Here is a 16026-nt window from a genome sequence, read left to right as displayed (position 1 = left end):
GAAGCAGGAGGATGACTTGAGCCCAGGCGTTTGAGGCTACAGTGAACTACGATCTAGCCACTGCGTTCCAGCCTGGGTAACAAAGTGAGACCCTGTCTCTAAAAATAAATAAATACATAAATAAAGAAAAATAAAACTCTCCCTTGCCAGAATCATGTCAAGCCTGGTTTTTTTTCTCCTTTTTTTTTTTTTTATTTGGAGATAGCATCTTACTCCTCCAGTTGTCCAGGCTGGGGTGCAGTGGCAAAAATCACGGCTCACTGCAGCTTCAACTCCTGGGAGCTCAGGTGACCTTCCTACCTCAGCCTCCCAAGTAGCTGGGACTACAGGAGTGCACCACCACATCTGGCTAATTTTTGTATTTTTTGTAGAGATGGAGTTTTACCATGTTGCCCAGCCTGGTCTCAAATGCAAACTCCTTGGGTTCAGGTTGTCTGCCCACCTCTGCCTCCCAAAGTGCTGGGATTACAGGCGTGAACCACCATGCCTGGCCTAGTTTTTTCTCAATACCTGACATATACATTCTTTGGCAATTATAGTAGCCTCCTGCATCCTTCTGTCACCTCTTAATTACCAGCCTAGCTATTCTCAACTAATCTGGGTGGTTTAACAAAACATTTATCCTAAGAATTGGCCATTTGGTTATTATTTAGTGCATGTTTTATTGTTATTCCTCTGGTGCTGGTTCAGGTTCGTCTTTGGCAAAGTGCTTCTTTTTTTCCCCCTTTTTGACTCTTCTTTCTTAACTTGAAAGAAATCCTATCAGAGATTTAGAATGTTCTTAGGTCTTAACCTAGAGGATGTAGAAACTTTTAAAGTAAAACGGTGTTCAAAATATTTTCAGCTAAAAACAAAATTTGAAGATTGGACGAATTTGCAATTTTATCAACAGTGTAGACGCGGAAACTTTTTTTTTTGAAATGGAGTCTCTGTTGCCAAGGCTGGAGTGCAATAACACAATCTTGGCTCACTGCAGCCTCTGCCTCCCGGGTTCAGGTGATTCTCCTGCCTCAGCCTGCCACGTAGCTGGGATTACAGGTGCCCATCACTATGCCCAGCTAATTTTTGTATTTTTAGTGGAGATGGGGTTTCACCATGTTGGTCAGGCTGGTCTCGAGCTCCCAGCCTCCCAAAGCACTGGGATTACAGGCGTGAGTCACCATGCCCGGCCAGCATAAACATCTTTATTCCCCAAATAAAAAAGACTAGGCCGGGCGTAGTGGCTTACACCTGTAATCCCAGTACTTTGGGAGGCCGAGGCAGGTGGATCACAAAGTCAGGGGATTGAGACCATCCTGGCTAACATGGTGAAACCCTGTCTCTACTAAAAATGCAAAAAATTAGCTGGGCATGGTGGCGGGCGCCTGTAGTCCCAGCTACTCGGTACTCAGGAGGCTGAGGCAGGAGAATGGTGTGAACCCAGGAGGCGGAACTTGCAGTGAGCTGAGATCGCACCACTGCACTCCAGCCTGGGCGACAGAGTGAGACTGTCTCAAAAAAAATAAATAAAAGACAAAAATAAAAGTCTAGAAAATAAAAGTACAAATGAATTGATTAAAAAAATATATATAAACTTGACCGGGTGCGGTGGCTCACGCCTGTAATCCCAGCACTTTGGGAAGCTAAGGCGAGTGGTTCACCTGAGGTCAGGAGTTCGAGACCAGCCTGACCAACATGGTGAAACCTCATCTCTACTAAAAATACAAAAATTAGCCAGACAAGATGGCGGGCACCTCTAATCCCACTTACTCGGGAAGCTGAGGCAGGAGAATTGCTTGAACCCTGTAGGCAGAGGTTGCAGTGAGCTGAGATCGTGCCATTGAACTTCCAGCCTGGGCGACAAAAGCAAAACTCCGTCTCAAAAAAAAAAAAGGGGGGGAAGAAAGAACTCTCTAGAGAGAGTGACTTACTGTTAACTGGTGGTGTTTTTCCAGTGGTCTTTTCCCCGCCTTTACATCTAACACTATCATTTGTCACTTGAAAGTCCATGGTGGCTCCTGGGTTAGATGGCCCTGCTCCTCCACCTGACTCCTCCCCTTCCCTGACTCTGCTTTCCTCCACAGGACATGATCCACATCGCGGACACCAAGGTCGCCAGGCGGTACGGGGATTTCTTCATCCGTCAGATCCACAAATTTGAGGAGGTGAGAGATCTGAGAGAAGAGGGGTTTTTGTTGGCTCAAGACAGGGCTTAGGAACTGAATCGAGAGTTTACATGTTTTTTGTTTTTTTGAGACAGAGCTCTGTCGCCCAGGCTGGAGCGCAGTGGTGCGATCTCAAGCTCCGCCTCCTGAGTTCACAACATTTTCCTGCTTCACCCTCCCAAGTACCGAGTAGCTGGGAGTACAGGCGCCCGCCACCATGCCCAGCTAATTTTTTGCATTTTTAGTAGAGACAGGGTTTCACCGTGTTAGCCAGGATGGTCTCGCTCCCCTGACCCTGTGATCCACCCGCCTTGGCCTCCCAAAGTGCTGGGATTACAGGCATGAGCCACCACGCCCAGCCAAGAGTTAACATTTTTTAAATTTTTATTTCTTTATTTATTTTGAGACGGAGTCTTATACTGTCATGTGATCTTGGCTCACTGCAACCTCTGCCTCCCAGGTTCAAGCGAGTCTCCCGCCTCAGCCTCCCACCTCAGACTCCCGCATAGCTGGAATTACAGACGTGTGCCACCACACCCAGCTAATTTTTGTATTTTTGGTAGAGACGAGGTTTCACCATGTTGGCCAGGCTGGTCTCTAGCTCCTGGCCTCAAGTGATCCAGCCTGCCTTAGCTTCCCAAAGTGTTGGGATTACAGGCATTAGCCACCATGCCCGGCCTTTTAAAATTTTTCATTTCTGTTATTAAGAAAGCCTACTGCCCTCTAGCCTGGGCAACAGAGCAAGACCCCGTCTCAAGAGAAAAGAAAGAAAGAAAAAGAGACCGGGCGCAGTGGCTCATGCCTGTAATCCCAGCACTTTGGGAGGCCAAACTTGAGATTAGGAGTTTAAGACCAGCCTGGCCACATGGTGAAACCTCGTGTCTCCTAAAAATAAAAAATTAACTGGGTGTGGTGGTGCATGCCTGTAATCCCATCTATGCAGAAGGTTGAGGCGGGAGAATCACTCGAACCTAGGAGGTGGAGGCTGCAGTGAGCAGAGATCGTGCCACTGCAAAAGAAAGCCAGAGGTTGGCCCTTTAAATTTTCAAGCTAGACTGGCTGGCTGCTTGGGGTTTGGGGAGTGGGGTTGGGCCTGTAGGAATTGCTGCATCAGCCTTCTCCAGAGCATCTCTTTCCAAGACCTCCCTCTGCGGGTGGCCAGCGCTCCTCTCCCTCCCTGGTATTTCCTAATATGGGTGGATTCACTGCCTGCTCTTGCCCATCCCTCCCCATTTGGCATTGTTTTCCAACTTAGACAGGTCTGGCTAGTTCCTGCAGGCTGGAGGACAGGAAACTCTGTTTTGACATACTTGGTGCATTCCTTGTCTTGCCCTAGGAGAGGTCTTATGGGTCAGGTCAAACACTGTAAGGGTGTGGGTCTCTCTTTATGGCCATTGTTGGGGCTACTGTGTCCTGGTGCTTTGAGTTCTCCAGCAGAGGTCAGGCTCTTCCTGCAGGATCCTAAGAGCCCTGCTGCTTTTTACTTTCTGGCTGTTTAGATCACATCTGTCAGGGCAGTGGGCTAGAGCTGTCTTCTAACAAGGATCCTGTTCTTGTGAAAGGAGAAAGCTGCTGATTCTTCCCCTAACTGAACTAGTAACCTTGAAAATCTGGCCACTCTGAATCCTTTTTCTGTCAGATGGATAGAGCAGTGTTGGGTATGGGTTTGTTGAGTGTGAAGGGCAGGTAAAAGAACAATCTGCATGAACTGTGCAGGGCCATATGAATGTCACGGCTTTGCATACTCATAGTGGACACCCACATCAGAGACTTCCTTTCTTGGCTTCAGAGGAGCAGCTGGGAATCTGACCTAGTGATCATACACACTATAGGAAAGGGGTTGGGGAAATCCCTGTGTGTAACTTTGCTTTTCTTTCTCTTCTAGCTTAATCGAACCCTGAAGAAGATGGGACAGAGACCTTGACGACATTCACACACATTATTCAGGAACCTCTTTTGATATATTATAGGCAGGAAGTGTTTTTGCTACCATGAAACCTTTACCTAGATCAGCCATCAGCCTGTCAACTCAGTTAACAAGTTAAGGACCGAAGTGTTTCACGTGGATCTCAGTAAAGGATCTTTGGAGCCAGATTTGTTGACTCATTATTGTAGGAGAGGATTTGTGGGTTATGGCAGTAATACATCATTTCCCATGTGTCCTGATGCTTTCAGGATACAACAGTTGTTAGTGTTTAAATGGAATTATTTTTATTTTATGCTTTTGAGACAGAGTCTCACTCTGTCTCCCAGGCTGGAGTGCAGTAGTGTGATCTTGGCTCGCAGCATCCTCCGCCTTCCAGGTTCAAGCAGTTCTGCCTCAGCCTTCCAAGTAGCTGGGATTACAGGCATGTGCCACCACACTCAGCTAATTTTTGTATTTTTAGTAGAGGTGGGTTTTACGATGTTGGCCAGGCTGGTCTCAAACTCCTGGCCTCAAGTGATTTGCCTGCCTTGGCCTCCCAAAGTGCTAGGATTACAGGATTACAGGAATGAGCCACCACGCCCCGCCTAAATTGAATTCTTTTTTTTTTTTTTTTTGAGATGGAGTCTCGCTGTGTCGCCCAGGCTGGAGTGCAGTGGCGCGATGTCGGCTCACTGCAAACTCTGCCTCCCGGGTTCCCGCCATTGTGCCTCAGCCTCCCGAGTAGCTGGGACTACAGGCACCTGCCACCACGCCCGGCTAATTTTTTGTGTTTTTTAGTAGAAATGGGGTTTCACCGTGTTAGCCAGGATGGTGTTGATCTCCTGACCTTGTGATCCACCCGTCTCAGCCTCCCAAAGTGCTGGGATTACAGGCGTGAGCCACCGCCCCTGGCCCTAAATTGAATTCTTAAATCCCTCTTGTTCATAAAACAATATTTCGGTTTACAGGACATTTTCACATTCAGTATTTTGTTTGTGCCTCACAAAATCCTATGAAATTTAAATGACCTTCTGTAATTTTCATGACATAATTGTGGCAGTGCTGGGTCCTGGAAATAAACTATTGTACACTTCCTACTGCCAGGAACTATGCAAAGAGGGATCCATATACGTTACTTACACCTTGCAACTCAGGTTTAGTAGTAGTTCCTCATCTTATTGATGAGGAAATGAACCCCACAGTAGTTAGTGACTTGATTAAGGTCACATTAGGCAGCTGCTGGAGCTGAGCTAAATGGTTTCCCACCTACCCACAGTGTTAGTGCTATACCTGTCACCATGTAGTGGGTACTTGGACTGGAAGCCTCTGCTTTCAAGTTGCCTCACATCTCTGCCTGGATCTTTGTATATAAAATAAGGTTAGCAGAACCTGGCTCACTGGGCAGTGGTGAGGAATAAATGAGAATGCTATTTGAGTGCCCAGTGCAGTGCCTGGCCTATAATGGATATTCAGTTACTATTTCCCCCACACTTGGAATTCATAAGCTTTTCAGTATGTTCTTTTTCCCCATTGATTTGATCATTATTATTGGGAACTGAATGGTGGTTCCCAAGAAGATACGTCCATATCCTAAGCCCTGGATGCCATCAGCATGACCTTATTTGTTTGGCTGGCATGCAGTGGCACGATCTCTGTTCACTGCAACGTCTGCCTCCCAGGTTCAAGCAATTCTGCCTTAGCCTCCTAAGTAGTTGCATGCCACCATGCCTGGCTAATTTTTTGTATTTGTATTTTTATTTATTTATTTTTTTGAGTCGGAGTTTTGCTCTTGTTGCCCAGGCTGGAGTGCAATGTTGTGATCTCGGCTCACTGCAACCTCCACCTCCAGGGTTCAAGTGGTTCTCCTTCCTCAGCCTCCCAAGTAGCTGGGACTACAGGTGCACGCCACCACGCCTGGCTAATGTTTGTAGTTTTAGTAGAGATGAGGTTTTGCGATGTTGGCCAGGCTAGTCTCTTTTTTTTTTTTTTTTTTTTTGAGACGGAGTCTTGCTCTGTCACCCAGGCTGGAGTGCAGTGGCCGGATCTCAGCTCACTGCAAGCTCCGCCTCCCAGGTTTACGCCATTCTCCTACCTCAGCCTCCCAAGTAGCTGGGACTACAGGCGCCCGCCACCTCGCCCGGCTAGTTTTTTTTGTATTTTTTAGTAGAGATGGGGTTTCACCGTGTTAGCCAGGATGGTCTCGATCTCCTGACCTCGTGATCCACCCGTCTCGGCCTCCCAAAGTGCTGGGAGTACAGGCGTGAGCCACCGCACCCGGCAACCAGGCTAGTCTCTAAACTCCTGACCTCAGGTGATCTGCCTGCTTCAGCCTCCCAAAGTGCTGGTATTACAGGCGTTAGCCACTGTGCCCAGCCAGCATGACCTTATTTGGAAGAAGGTCTTTTTTTTTTTTTTTTTTTTTGAGACGGAGACTCGCTCTGTGGCCCAGGCTGGAGTGCAGTGGCGTAATCTCAGCTCACTGCAAGCTCTGCCTCCCGGGTTCACGCCATTCTCCTGCCTCAGCCTCCCGAGTAGCTGGGACTACAGGCGCCCGCCACCTCGCCCGGCTAGTTTTTTTTTTTTTTGTATTTTTTAGTAGAGACGGGGTTTCACCGTGTTAGCCAGGATGGTCTTGATCTCCTGACCTCGTGATCCGCCCGTCTCGGCCTCCCAAAGTGCTGGGATTACAGGCTTGAGCCACCGCGCCCGGCCACCAGGATGGTTTCAATCTGACCTTGTGATCCGCCCGCCTTGGCCTCCCAAAGTGTTGGGATTACAGGTGTGAACCACCGCACCAGGGTATTTTGTGTTTTTTTTTTTTTCTTTTTTGAGACAAATTTGTGCAGTGGCACAAATTTGGCTCACTGCAATGCAGCCTCTGCCTCCTGGGCTGAAGTGATCCTCCTGTCTCAGCCTCCAAATTAACTGGGACCACAGGCACACACCACCACGCCCAGCTAATTTTTTATAGTTTTGTTTGTATAGATGGTGTTTTGCCATGTTGCCCAGGCTGGTCTTGAACTGAGCTTAAGCAGTCCACCCACCTTGGCCTCCCGAAGTGCTGGGATTACAGGCATGAGCCTCTGTGCCCGGTCCCAAAGGAATTTTTTTTTTTTTTTGAGACGGAGTCTCACTCTGTCGCCCAGGCTGGAGCACAGTGGCGCGATCTCCACTCACTGCAAGCTCCGCCTCCTGGGTTCGCGCCATTCTCCTGCCTCAGCCTCTCTAGCAGCTGGGACTACAGGCGCCCGCCACCGCGCCAGGCTAATTTTTTGTATTTTTAGTAGAGACGGGGTTTCACAGTGTTAGCCAGGATGGTCTTGATCTGCTGACCTCGTGATCTGCCCATCTCGGCCTCCCAAAGTGCTGGGATTACAGGCATGAGCCACCACGCCCAGCCCCAAAGGAATTTTTAAAAAGCAGCCTCCAGTTATAAGTCCAAACATTTCTAGAGCTCTTGGTAGCTTTCCAAGCCGTCCTTCATCTGTTGCCTTGTTGGAACCGAATGAGTGGCCCGGTGCCAGCCAGGGCTCCTTAACCCCCCACTCCCTGGCTACCACATGGTTCCTTGGTGCAGGGAGGTTGCTGTGCATTGATTCCTCCTAAAGAATGTCTCATTCTTTTTCCACCATGCCCTGACGTTTGGCGATGGTGACTTGAAGGAACTCCGACTCCACTGGGCAGCCCCCTGGGTTAACATGTTTTGAATTCAATGCCAGAATTTCATAGTTCATGTCATAGTTCTCTATCGTTACAATTATGCCAGGTCCAAGTGTGTTGTCTGACACAGCTCTTGGCACTCTTCTTGCTGTGAGGCCATTGCAGGAGCTCTGGGTCACATAGACCCAGTGTGCATGAGTGCCTGGCTTGGGGCCATCTCCCAGCAGCTTGGTCCAGGCTCGGCAGCAGGGACAGGCAGCCAGCAACCCCTGTGAGGGGGGCAGGCACAGCTGGACTCTGCCTGGCACCACTTGCGGAATGCACAGCATTCATCAGCTGTGGCCAGCTCAGGATTTTTATTCCATCAGAGCAGAAGAACCAGGTTCATGATCCCCCGCATGCTAAGGAGAGCAAGGGCTTTGTTATCGGGGAATGGGGAGCTCTGGGTGGTACCAGTTTCCAGAAGTTTGTCCACCAGCAAGAGAATGGGGCAGAACAAAGTATGTGGGCTTGGACTTCCTTGGACCTAGGTCTGAGTCCTGACTGCCACATACCAGCTGAGCAGTTACGTAGTTTTCAGTGCCTCACCTTTCTCATCTCTACAATGGGATTAGCGCCTGCCTCAGAATTGTTCTGTGCATCAAGTTATGTAAAGTTCTTAGCACCTGGCAGTAGTGTGTGATGAGGGGAGGAGGGCCTTACTAAAACACCTGGCTACAGTGTGTGATAAGGGGAAGGAGGCCATTATTAGCTGGCCATGACTTTGGCCTCCAAAGCCATAGAGCCATAGATTACTGAGGCAGGTCATGTGTGGAAGAGCCCGGCTACTTCGTGGTGGAGCTGGGACTGGAAACCTGCGGACTCCCGCCTGGGGCTCTCTTAACTGCTCCAAGGACCAAAGAGAGGGCCCGTATAGACAGTGTGGAGGCCCATTCACAGAGGTCAAGGCACTTGTCTAGAGCAGCCAGCCACGGAGGAACTGGGCCCCAGGCACAGTGGCGGCAGCAGGCATGAGGGGAGAATTGGAGAGATTGAGAAGTTGCAGAGGACAGGACTTGGATATGGCAACTGAGTGGATGTGGAGTCTGTAGGGAAGGGAGATGCCCAGTTCTTGGGCTGTCTGAGATGAGATTGGTGGCTGGAGCAGGTCTGGGACTGGAGGAGGTAAGTGCAAGTGGATAGGGAACAGGAGTTTGAGGAGCCTGTAGGACATCCAGTTGGAGGTGCCCAGGGCCTAACAATTTGGGCAGAGGCAATGAACAGCTGGGGCTGGAACTCTGGTCTCCAGGCTGCCAGGCTAGAGCTGGTTCCTCCTCAGACAAGCCCCGGTGGGATTGGCACACCTTTTTTTTTTTTTTTTTTTGAGACAGAGTTTTGCTCTTGTTGCCCAGGCTGGAGTGCAATGGCATGATCTCAGCTCACTGCAACATCCATCTCCCGGGTTCAAACGATTCTCATGCCTCAGCCTCCCGAGTAGCTGGGATTACAGGCACCTGCCACCATGCCTGGCTAATTTTTGTATTTTCAGTAGAGATGGGGTTTCACCATGTTGGCCAGGCTGGTCTCGAACTCCTGACCTCAGGTGATCTGCCTGCCTTGGCCTCCCGAAGTGCTGTGATTACAGGCGTGAGCCACTGCGCCCGGCCTTTGCTTGGCACACTTCTTTCCACACAGTCCCACTCTCTGCATCCTTCTACACTGGATTGTGAGCCCAAGATGGGAGCGTGGGGCGCTTTTCCTCCTAAGATGGCCTTGACCATAGGTGGCTCCTGATGGCTTCATCTTCTAAATGAGGCAGTGGGACCAGCTGCTGTCTGGGGGCTGCAGCCCTGCGTTCTAGAATTCTGGGTGACATTCTAAGGATCTAAATGGGCCAGGAGCTCTGTGAGCACTGGAGGAAAGAGGCAGTGCTTGGGAGCAATGACCCTTTCGGTAAAGTGATTCTGTTGAATGAATGGTGAATGGAAGAGGAAGTAAGTGAATAAGGATTGAATGCAACAATATCAGTATGGGAATAAGGCTGGAGTGTGCCTTAAATCCTGTCTGGGATGTAGTGGCACCGATGAATTGATGAATAGATGTGCTCTCCAGCCCAGCTTTTAGCCAGGGAAAGCCGTGGCTGTGCCTGTGCTGGCTCTTGCCAACAGTGGCCTCCCGTCCCCACCCCCAGCCTGCCTTGCAGACTGGATATAGGCTGGAGTGCGCTGTGGCTCAGGTCAGGAGCCGGCCTCCAGTGTCGGGGGAAGGGCAGCAAGAAGAGGCTGAGAGGGAGGCAAGGGAAAGGTCCAAAGCCTGATCAGCAAGTTCCTGAGATTTTCCCGAGGGAAGAGGGCTAGGGGAAGCAGCAACTTGTCTTGGTTCCTGTGGCTCCACATTCCCGTCAAGCCTGCAACTGAAAAACCTGGCTTTTCTTTCTTTCTGGCCCCACCCTGCCCCTATCCAGCCTCTTGATTATGATCAAGTTACCTCCCACCCCTACTTTTTCCCTGGGACCAGTGGATCCTGGGAGGGTGGACTTCACTCTCAGTCATGGTTGGGAAGTGGAAGGGAGTCTAGGTTCAAACACTGATGCTGCCCCTTGAAACTGGAAAATTCCAGGAACTTGGCTTAACTTCTCTGAACCTCTGTTTTGTCATCAGTCGAATGAGGAGAGTAATTCTCCCCTACCTGGGTCTTTCTAAGTGTCAGCATAGGCCTGGCACGGTGGCTCATACCTGTAATCCCAACACCTCCGGAGGCTGAGGTGGGAGGATTGCTTAGGCCTAGGAGTTTGAGACCAGTCTGGACAAGATAATGAGACCCTGTCTCTAGAAAAACAATTTAAAAATGAGGGCTGGGCGCAGTGGCTCACGTCTGTAATCCCAGCACTTTGGGAGGCCGAGGCAGGCAGATCACGAGGTCAGGAGATCGAGACCATCCTGGCTAACACGGTGAAACCCCATCTCTACTAAAAATACAAAAAAGCCAGGCGTGGTGGCGGGCGCCTGTAGTCTCAGCTACTAGAGAGGCTGAGGCAGGAGAATGGCGTGAACCCGGGAGGCAGAGCTTGCAGTGAGCCGAGATCATGCCACAATACTCCAGCCTGAGTGACAAAGCGAGACTCTGTCTCAAAATAAATAAATCAAATCAAATAAATTAGCCAAGCGTGGTGGTGCGTGCCTGTAGTCCTAGCCACTTGGGAGTCTAAGGCGGGAGGGTTGCTTGAGCAGAGTTCAAAGTTACAGTGAGCTATGATCACACCACTGTACTCCAGCGTGAGCGACAGAGCAAGACCCTGTCCAGGCCGGGTGCGGTGGCTCAAGCCTGTAATCCCAGCACTTTGGGAGGCCGAGACGGGCGGATCATGAGGTCAGGAGATCAAGACCATCTTGGCTAACACGGTGAAACCCCGTCTCTACTAAAAAATACAAAAAACTAGCCGGGCGAGGTGGCTGGCGCCTGTAGTCCCAGCTACTCGGGAGGCTGAGGCAGGAGAATAGCGGGAACCCGGGAGGCAGAGCTTGCAGTGAGCCGAGATCCGGCCACTGCACTCCAACCTTGGCGACAGAGCGAGACTCCGTCTCAAAAAAAAAAGAAAAAAAGACCCTGTCCCTAAGTAATACATAAATCTGAGTATATTGAACTCGGGTATGATATAGGTGTTTGGGATGACTCATATCCATCCCGGGTGTATTGTATCACCTGGGGATAAGTTGTGCCCTCTCCAACCCCTGCTCTATTTAGAGGAAACAGCAGCTCACTCCCAGAATTTCAACACAAGCCTCACTTTCTGTTTCTAAGAGGAAGAGCTGCCTAGCTCACAACACCATATACATATGACCTCAGGTAGCTGGGAGACAAACAGGCCTCTTCCGGTCTCTGACAGCCCCTTCCTTGCCACTCAGGCCTCGGAGGAGAGGCGACCTTCCTGTGTCAGGAAGGCTCAGAAACCATTTCCCTCTCTGCCTGCCTTTGCCCTGCAGAGCAGGCCAGATTGATACTGAGGGGGTAGTAGGGAGGGCTGTAGCTCTCCACCCCAAATCATCTGGCACCCCCTAAACCTACAGCCAAATCATAAACAGTGGACTTGCTGTGCAGACCAAATTCTAAGTCAAGTAAAATAAAAGTCAGGACTCAGCCTAGCTGGCTTTTTATTTTATTTTTTTGCCCAGGCTGGAGTGAAATGGTGCAGTCTGGCTCACTGCCACCTCTGTCCCCGGATTAAAACAATTTAGCCTCCTGAGTAGCTAGCTGGGATTATAGGCTCTAGTCTCCTTCCATTTCTTCCTGCCAAATTTATGTCCCTGAGCTCCTCCTACAGAGTGACAGGAGCCCAACTATTAGGGCCTTGAATACTACGTTAGCACCCAAACATCAATCCTGCTGGCCTGCTGGAAAAATCCCAGCACCAATAATTATTGAAGTTGAAGGAGAGATGAAGTTCCTAGACAGCAAAGGCTAGAGGCCTTCAGAGCTTTCTGTCCAGAAATGGCCTTTGGCATCGTGGATCAAGGCCTCAGTGCAGCCAGGGCCTCCAGAGGCTGTGGAGCTGGGGCTCCCAGCGGGGCTCTTGCTCACCAAACTCACGGGAAGATAACGAATGAATTTACAGTGAAAACCAGGCATGCAATGGTGAACTGCACATAATGCCTGCCTCCATACACCAGAAGAAGGTTCTTTGTGAAGTCAGAAAGAGCTAGGCTGAGGCCAGAGCTAGGCTCACACCTGTAATCTTAGCACTTTGGGAGGCTGAGGCAGGTGGATCACCTGAGGTCAGGAGTTAGAGACCAGCCTGGCCAACATGGTGAAACCCCGTCTCTACTAAAAATACAAAAATTAGTGGCATGGTGGTAGGTGCCTGTAATCCCAGCTACCTACTTGGGAGGCTGAATCCCTTGAATCCGGGGGGCGGAGGTTGCAGTGAGCCGAGATTGCACCACTTCACTCAGCCTGGCCAAAAAAAAAAAAAAAATAGCTAGGCTGAGTCCTGACCACTTCTTGTTGTTGTTGCTAGTTATATTCATATTATATTCTTTTCATTTTACTTTTAGTTTTAGTTTTCAAGCGTGACTGCAAGTTTTGACAGCTGTGTGGCTTTGAACATGCTTGTTGAAGCCTCAGAGCCTTGTCCTCATCAGTAAATGGGGATAATGGGATAGCTCCTAGCTCATAGAATTGTGAGGATTCAATATGGTAATGTACCTTAACAACGAACACACACACACACACACACACACACACACACATACACGATGTCTAGAGTGTGGTTAGTGGTCATAAAGTTACGTAACTATATTATTAATGATGTCACAGCCCAATGAAGAGAGATAGGTATGCACAAATACATGCCATACAATGTGAGCAACAGTTCAAATGCCACCTCCTTCGTGCAGCCCTCTGGGCTGTCTCTCAGTCCCTGGCAGGAGGTGAAAGGCTCTTTCTGGAAGCCCTATAGCATTGGCCCCTCTCTCCATCACATCCCTTCCCTTGTCTTTCTGTGATTGTTTATAGAGCTTCTTCCACACTGGTCTGCCAGTAGGAGACGTGGAAATTCCTCTGTAAATTAGCAAGGACATCCCCTCTAGGTCCCCTCTAAGGGTGGGATTCTGTGAGAAGATCTGAAGTTGCAGCTTCTGTCTGGGACTATCAGGGAAGACTTCAGGGAGGGGATGATCTCTGAGCTAGGTCATAAAACCTGTGGACAATTTGGAACAGCAGCAGTAGCCATTTCAAGAGCAGTCAAAAGCGGAGACAACCTGGCAGGCTGAGACCTCAGCAAGCAGCCAGAAGCACAGAGAGTTTGGGGCTGCTGGATGCGGGTCCCTGCTCCCCTCCTAAGAGTCTCCACAACCCTGAGCAAACACCTCTGCTCTCTGGGCTGCAGGCTCTCCTCTCAGTGTACTGAGAGGGCTTTGCTAGATAAGGTTCCCTGCCAGTTTGGATATTTCAGTGGCTTCTTTGACCTGCCCCCCTCGTGGAGCCCCAGACAAGTGTGAGGGTTTCCCAGTTCAGACAGCACCCGTCCAGTGAGAGCCAGCACATGTCCTCTCTGTTCCAGAGGGTTTAGTTGGAGGGTAGTTCAGTTTAGAGGTAGGGAGGCAAGACTACTTGCCCAGTCCCAGGTGTATTTTCCAGAATGTGTATCTGCTGGGGCAGGATGGTCTGTGAACAAAGGCTTGGAATAGCTGTCTGTCCTCAGGCATAGCTGGGATTCCAGGAGACCCAAGCCTCACCCAGGCGGGCAGGGCTGGGGCTCAGGGTGCCGTCCTGGCATGTTCTAGGCATGCCTCTGGCCCAGCAATAAGGGAACATGGTGAAGCAACTGACACTCCAGCGACCAGTGCAGCGCCTTCCACTGCCCCAGGCCCCAGCTTCAGAGGTCCCACAATGCTTCCATTGTCCACTGCTCTGCCCGGCTGCCCCCCAGGGAGCAGCTCAGAGCCAAGAACCTGGGCAGGGCCCTGATTCCTGGGGCACAGCCTGGGTAGAAGAGAGAAGAGCAGAGTGGTCAGATTCACAGAAAACAGCTGTGGAACTTGGAGAATTCCACCCTAAGAATCCTAGAATTGGCTGGGCGGGGTGGTTCACGCCTATAATCCCAACATTTTGGGAGGCCAAGGCATGTGGATCATGAGGTCAGGAGTTTGAGATCAGCCTGGCCAACATGGTGAAACCCCGTCTCTACTAAAAATACACAAAATTAGCTGGGCATGGTGGCGCATGCCTGTAATCACAGCTACTTGGGAGGCTGAGGCAGGAGAATCACTTGAACCTGGGAGGCAGACTCCAGCCTGGGTGCATTCCGCCTGGGCAACAGAGTGAGACTCCATCTCAAAAAAAAAAAAAAAAAAAAAAAAAAAAGAGGCCGGGCGCGGTGGCTCACACCTATAATCCCAGCACTTTGGGAGGCCGAGACAGGCGGATCACAAGGTCAGGAGATCAAGACCATCCTGGCTAACATAGTGAAACCCCCAACTCTACTAAAAATACAAAAATTAGCCGGGCGTGGTGGTGGGCGCCTGTAATCCCAGCTACTTGGGAGGTTCAGGCAGGAAAATTGCTTGAACCCAGGAGGGGAAGGCTGAAGTGAGCCAAGATCACACCATTGCACTCCAGCCTGGGCAACGAATGAAACTACGTTTCAAAAAATAAATAAAAGAGAAAAGAAAAATACAATCCTAGGCTGGGCACAGTGGCTCATGCCTGTAATCCCAGCCCTTTGGGAGGCCGCAGTGGGCGGATCATGAGGTCAGGAGTTCAAGACCAGCCTGACCAATATGGTGAAACCCCGTCTCTACTAAAAATACAAAAATTAGCCAGACGTAGTGGCAGGTGCCTGTAATCCCAGCTACTCAGGAGACTGAGGCAGGAGAATTGCTTGAACCCGGGAGGTGGAGGTTGCAGTGAGCTGAGGTCGCACCATTGCACTCCAGCCTGGGTGACAGAGTGAGACTCCGTCTCAAAAAACAACAACAACAACAACAAAAACCCCACAATATATTGTCATTAACAACAGTCACCATAGGCCGGGTGCAGTGGCTCACGCCTGTAATCCCAGCACTTTGGGAGGCCGAGGTGGGCAGATCATGAGGTCAGGAGATCAAGACCATCCTGGCTAACACGGTGAAACCCCGTCTTTACTGAAAATACAAAAAAATTAGCCAGGCAAGGCAGCGTGTGCCTGTAGTCCCAGCTGCTGGGGAGGCTGAGGCAGGAGGATGGTGTGAACCCGGGAGGCGGAGCTTGCAGTGAGCTGAGATCGCGCCACTGCACTCCAGCCTGGGTGACAGAGCAAGACTCCGTCTCAAACAAACAAACAAACAACAACAACAAAAAAAAACAATAGTCATCACACTGCACAATAGATCCTTTGAACTTATTCCTCCTATCTAACTGAAATTTTGCACCCTTTGACCAACATCTCCCCAACCACTCCCACTACCCCCCAGCCCATTCTACTCGCTATTTCTTTCTTTCTTTTCTTTCTGTTTTTTTTTTTTTTTTTTTTTTTTGAGACAGGGTCTTACTCCATTGCCCAGGCTTGAGTGCAGTGATACAATCATAGCTCACTGCAACCTCTGCCTCCCTGGCTCAAGCGATCCTCCTGCCTCAGCCTCCCAAGTAGCTGGGATTACAGGCGTGAGCTACCACATCAGGCCTCTACTCTCTATTTCTATGAGATCAACTTTTTTAGATTCCACGAGTGAGAAAAATAATTTTTTTCTTTTTTGAGACGGAGTCTTAAATTTTTCTCAGCACACTGGATCCAAAGTAAGGATGATGAGATTCCATGTTGGGAAAACATTTAAACCTTGGATTTTTTTTTTTTCAAGACGG

The 16026-nt window shown here is 49.9% G+C and overlaps 1 protein-coding gene across 1 annotated transcript in view; it reads left to right on the top strand.

Annotated features, from left to right (window-relative positions):
* The window catches only part of EIF3L (eukaryotic translation initiation factor 3 subunit L), a 40789-nt gene extending 36551 nt beyond the window's left edge, over nt 1-4238 (top strand). The window contains exons 12-13 of the mRNA XM_045363657.2: nt 2064-2144; nt 4030-4238. Coding sequence (XP_045219592.1) covers nt 2064-2144; nt 4030-4068 — 120 coding nt within the window. The 3' untranslated portion in view covers nt 4069-4238. The remainder of the gene's footprint in view (nt 1-2063; nt 2145-4029) is intronic.
* The last annotated feature ends 11788 nt before the right edge of the window (nt 4239-16026 follow it).

Source organism: Macaca fascicularis, chromosome 10 (assembly GCF_037993035.2).
Source record: "Macaca fascicularis isolate 582-1 chromosome 10, T2T-MFA8v1.1".
NCBI lineage: Eukaryota > Metazoa > Chordata > Mammalia > Primates > Cercopithecidae > Macaca > Macaca fascicularis.
Note: the sequence above shows the minus strand (reverse complement) of the source record. Positions and strands in the feature narration are given on the sequence as shown.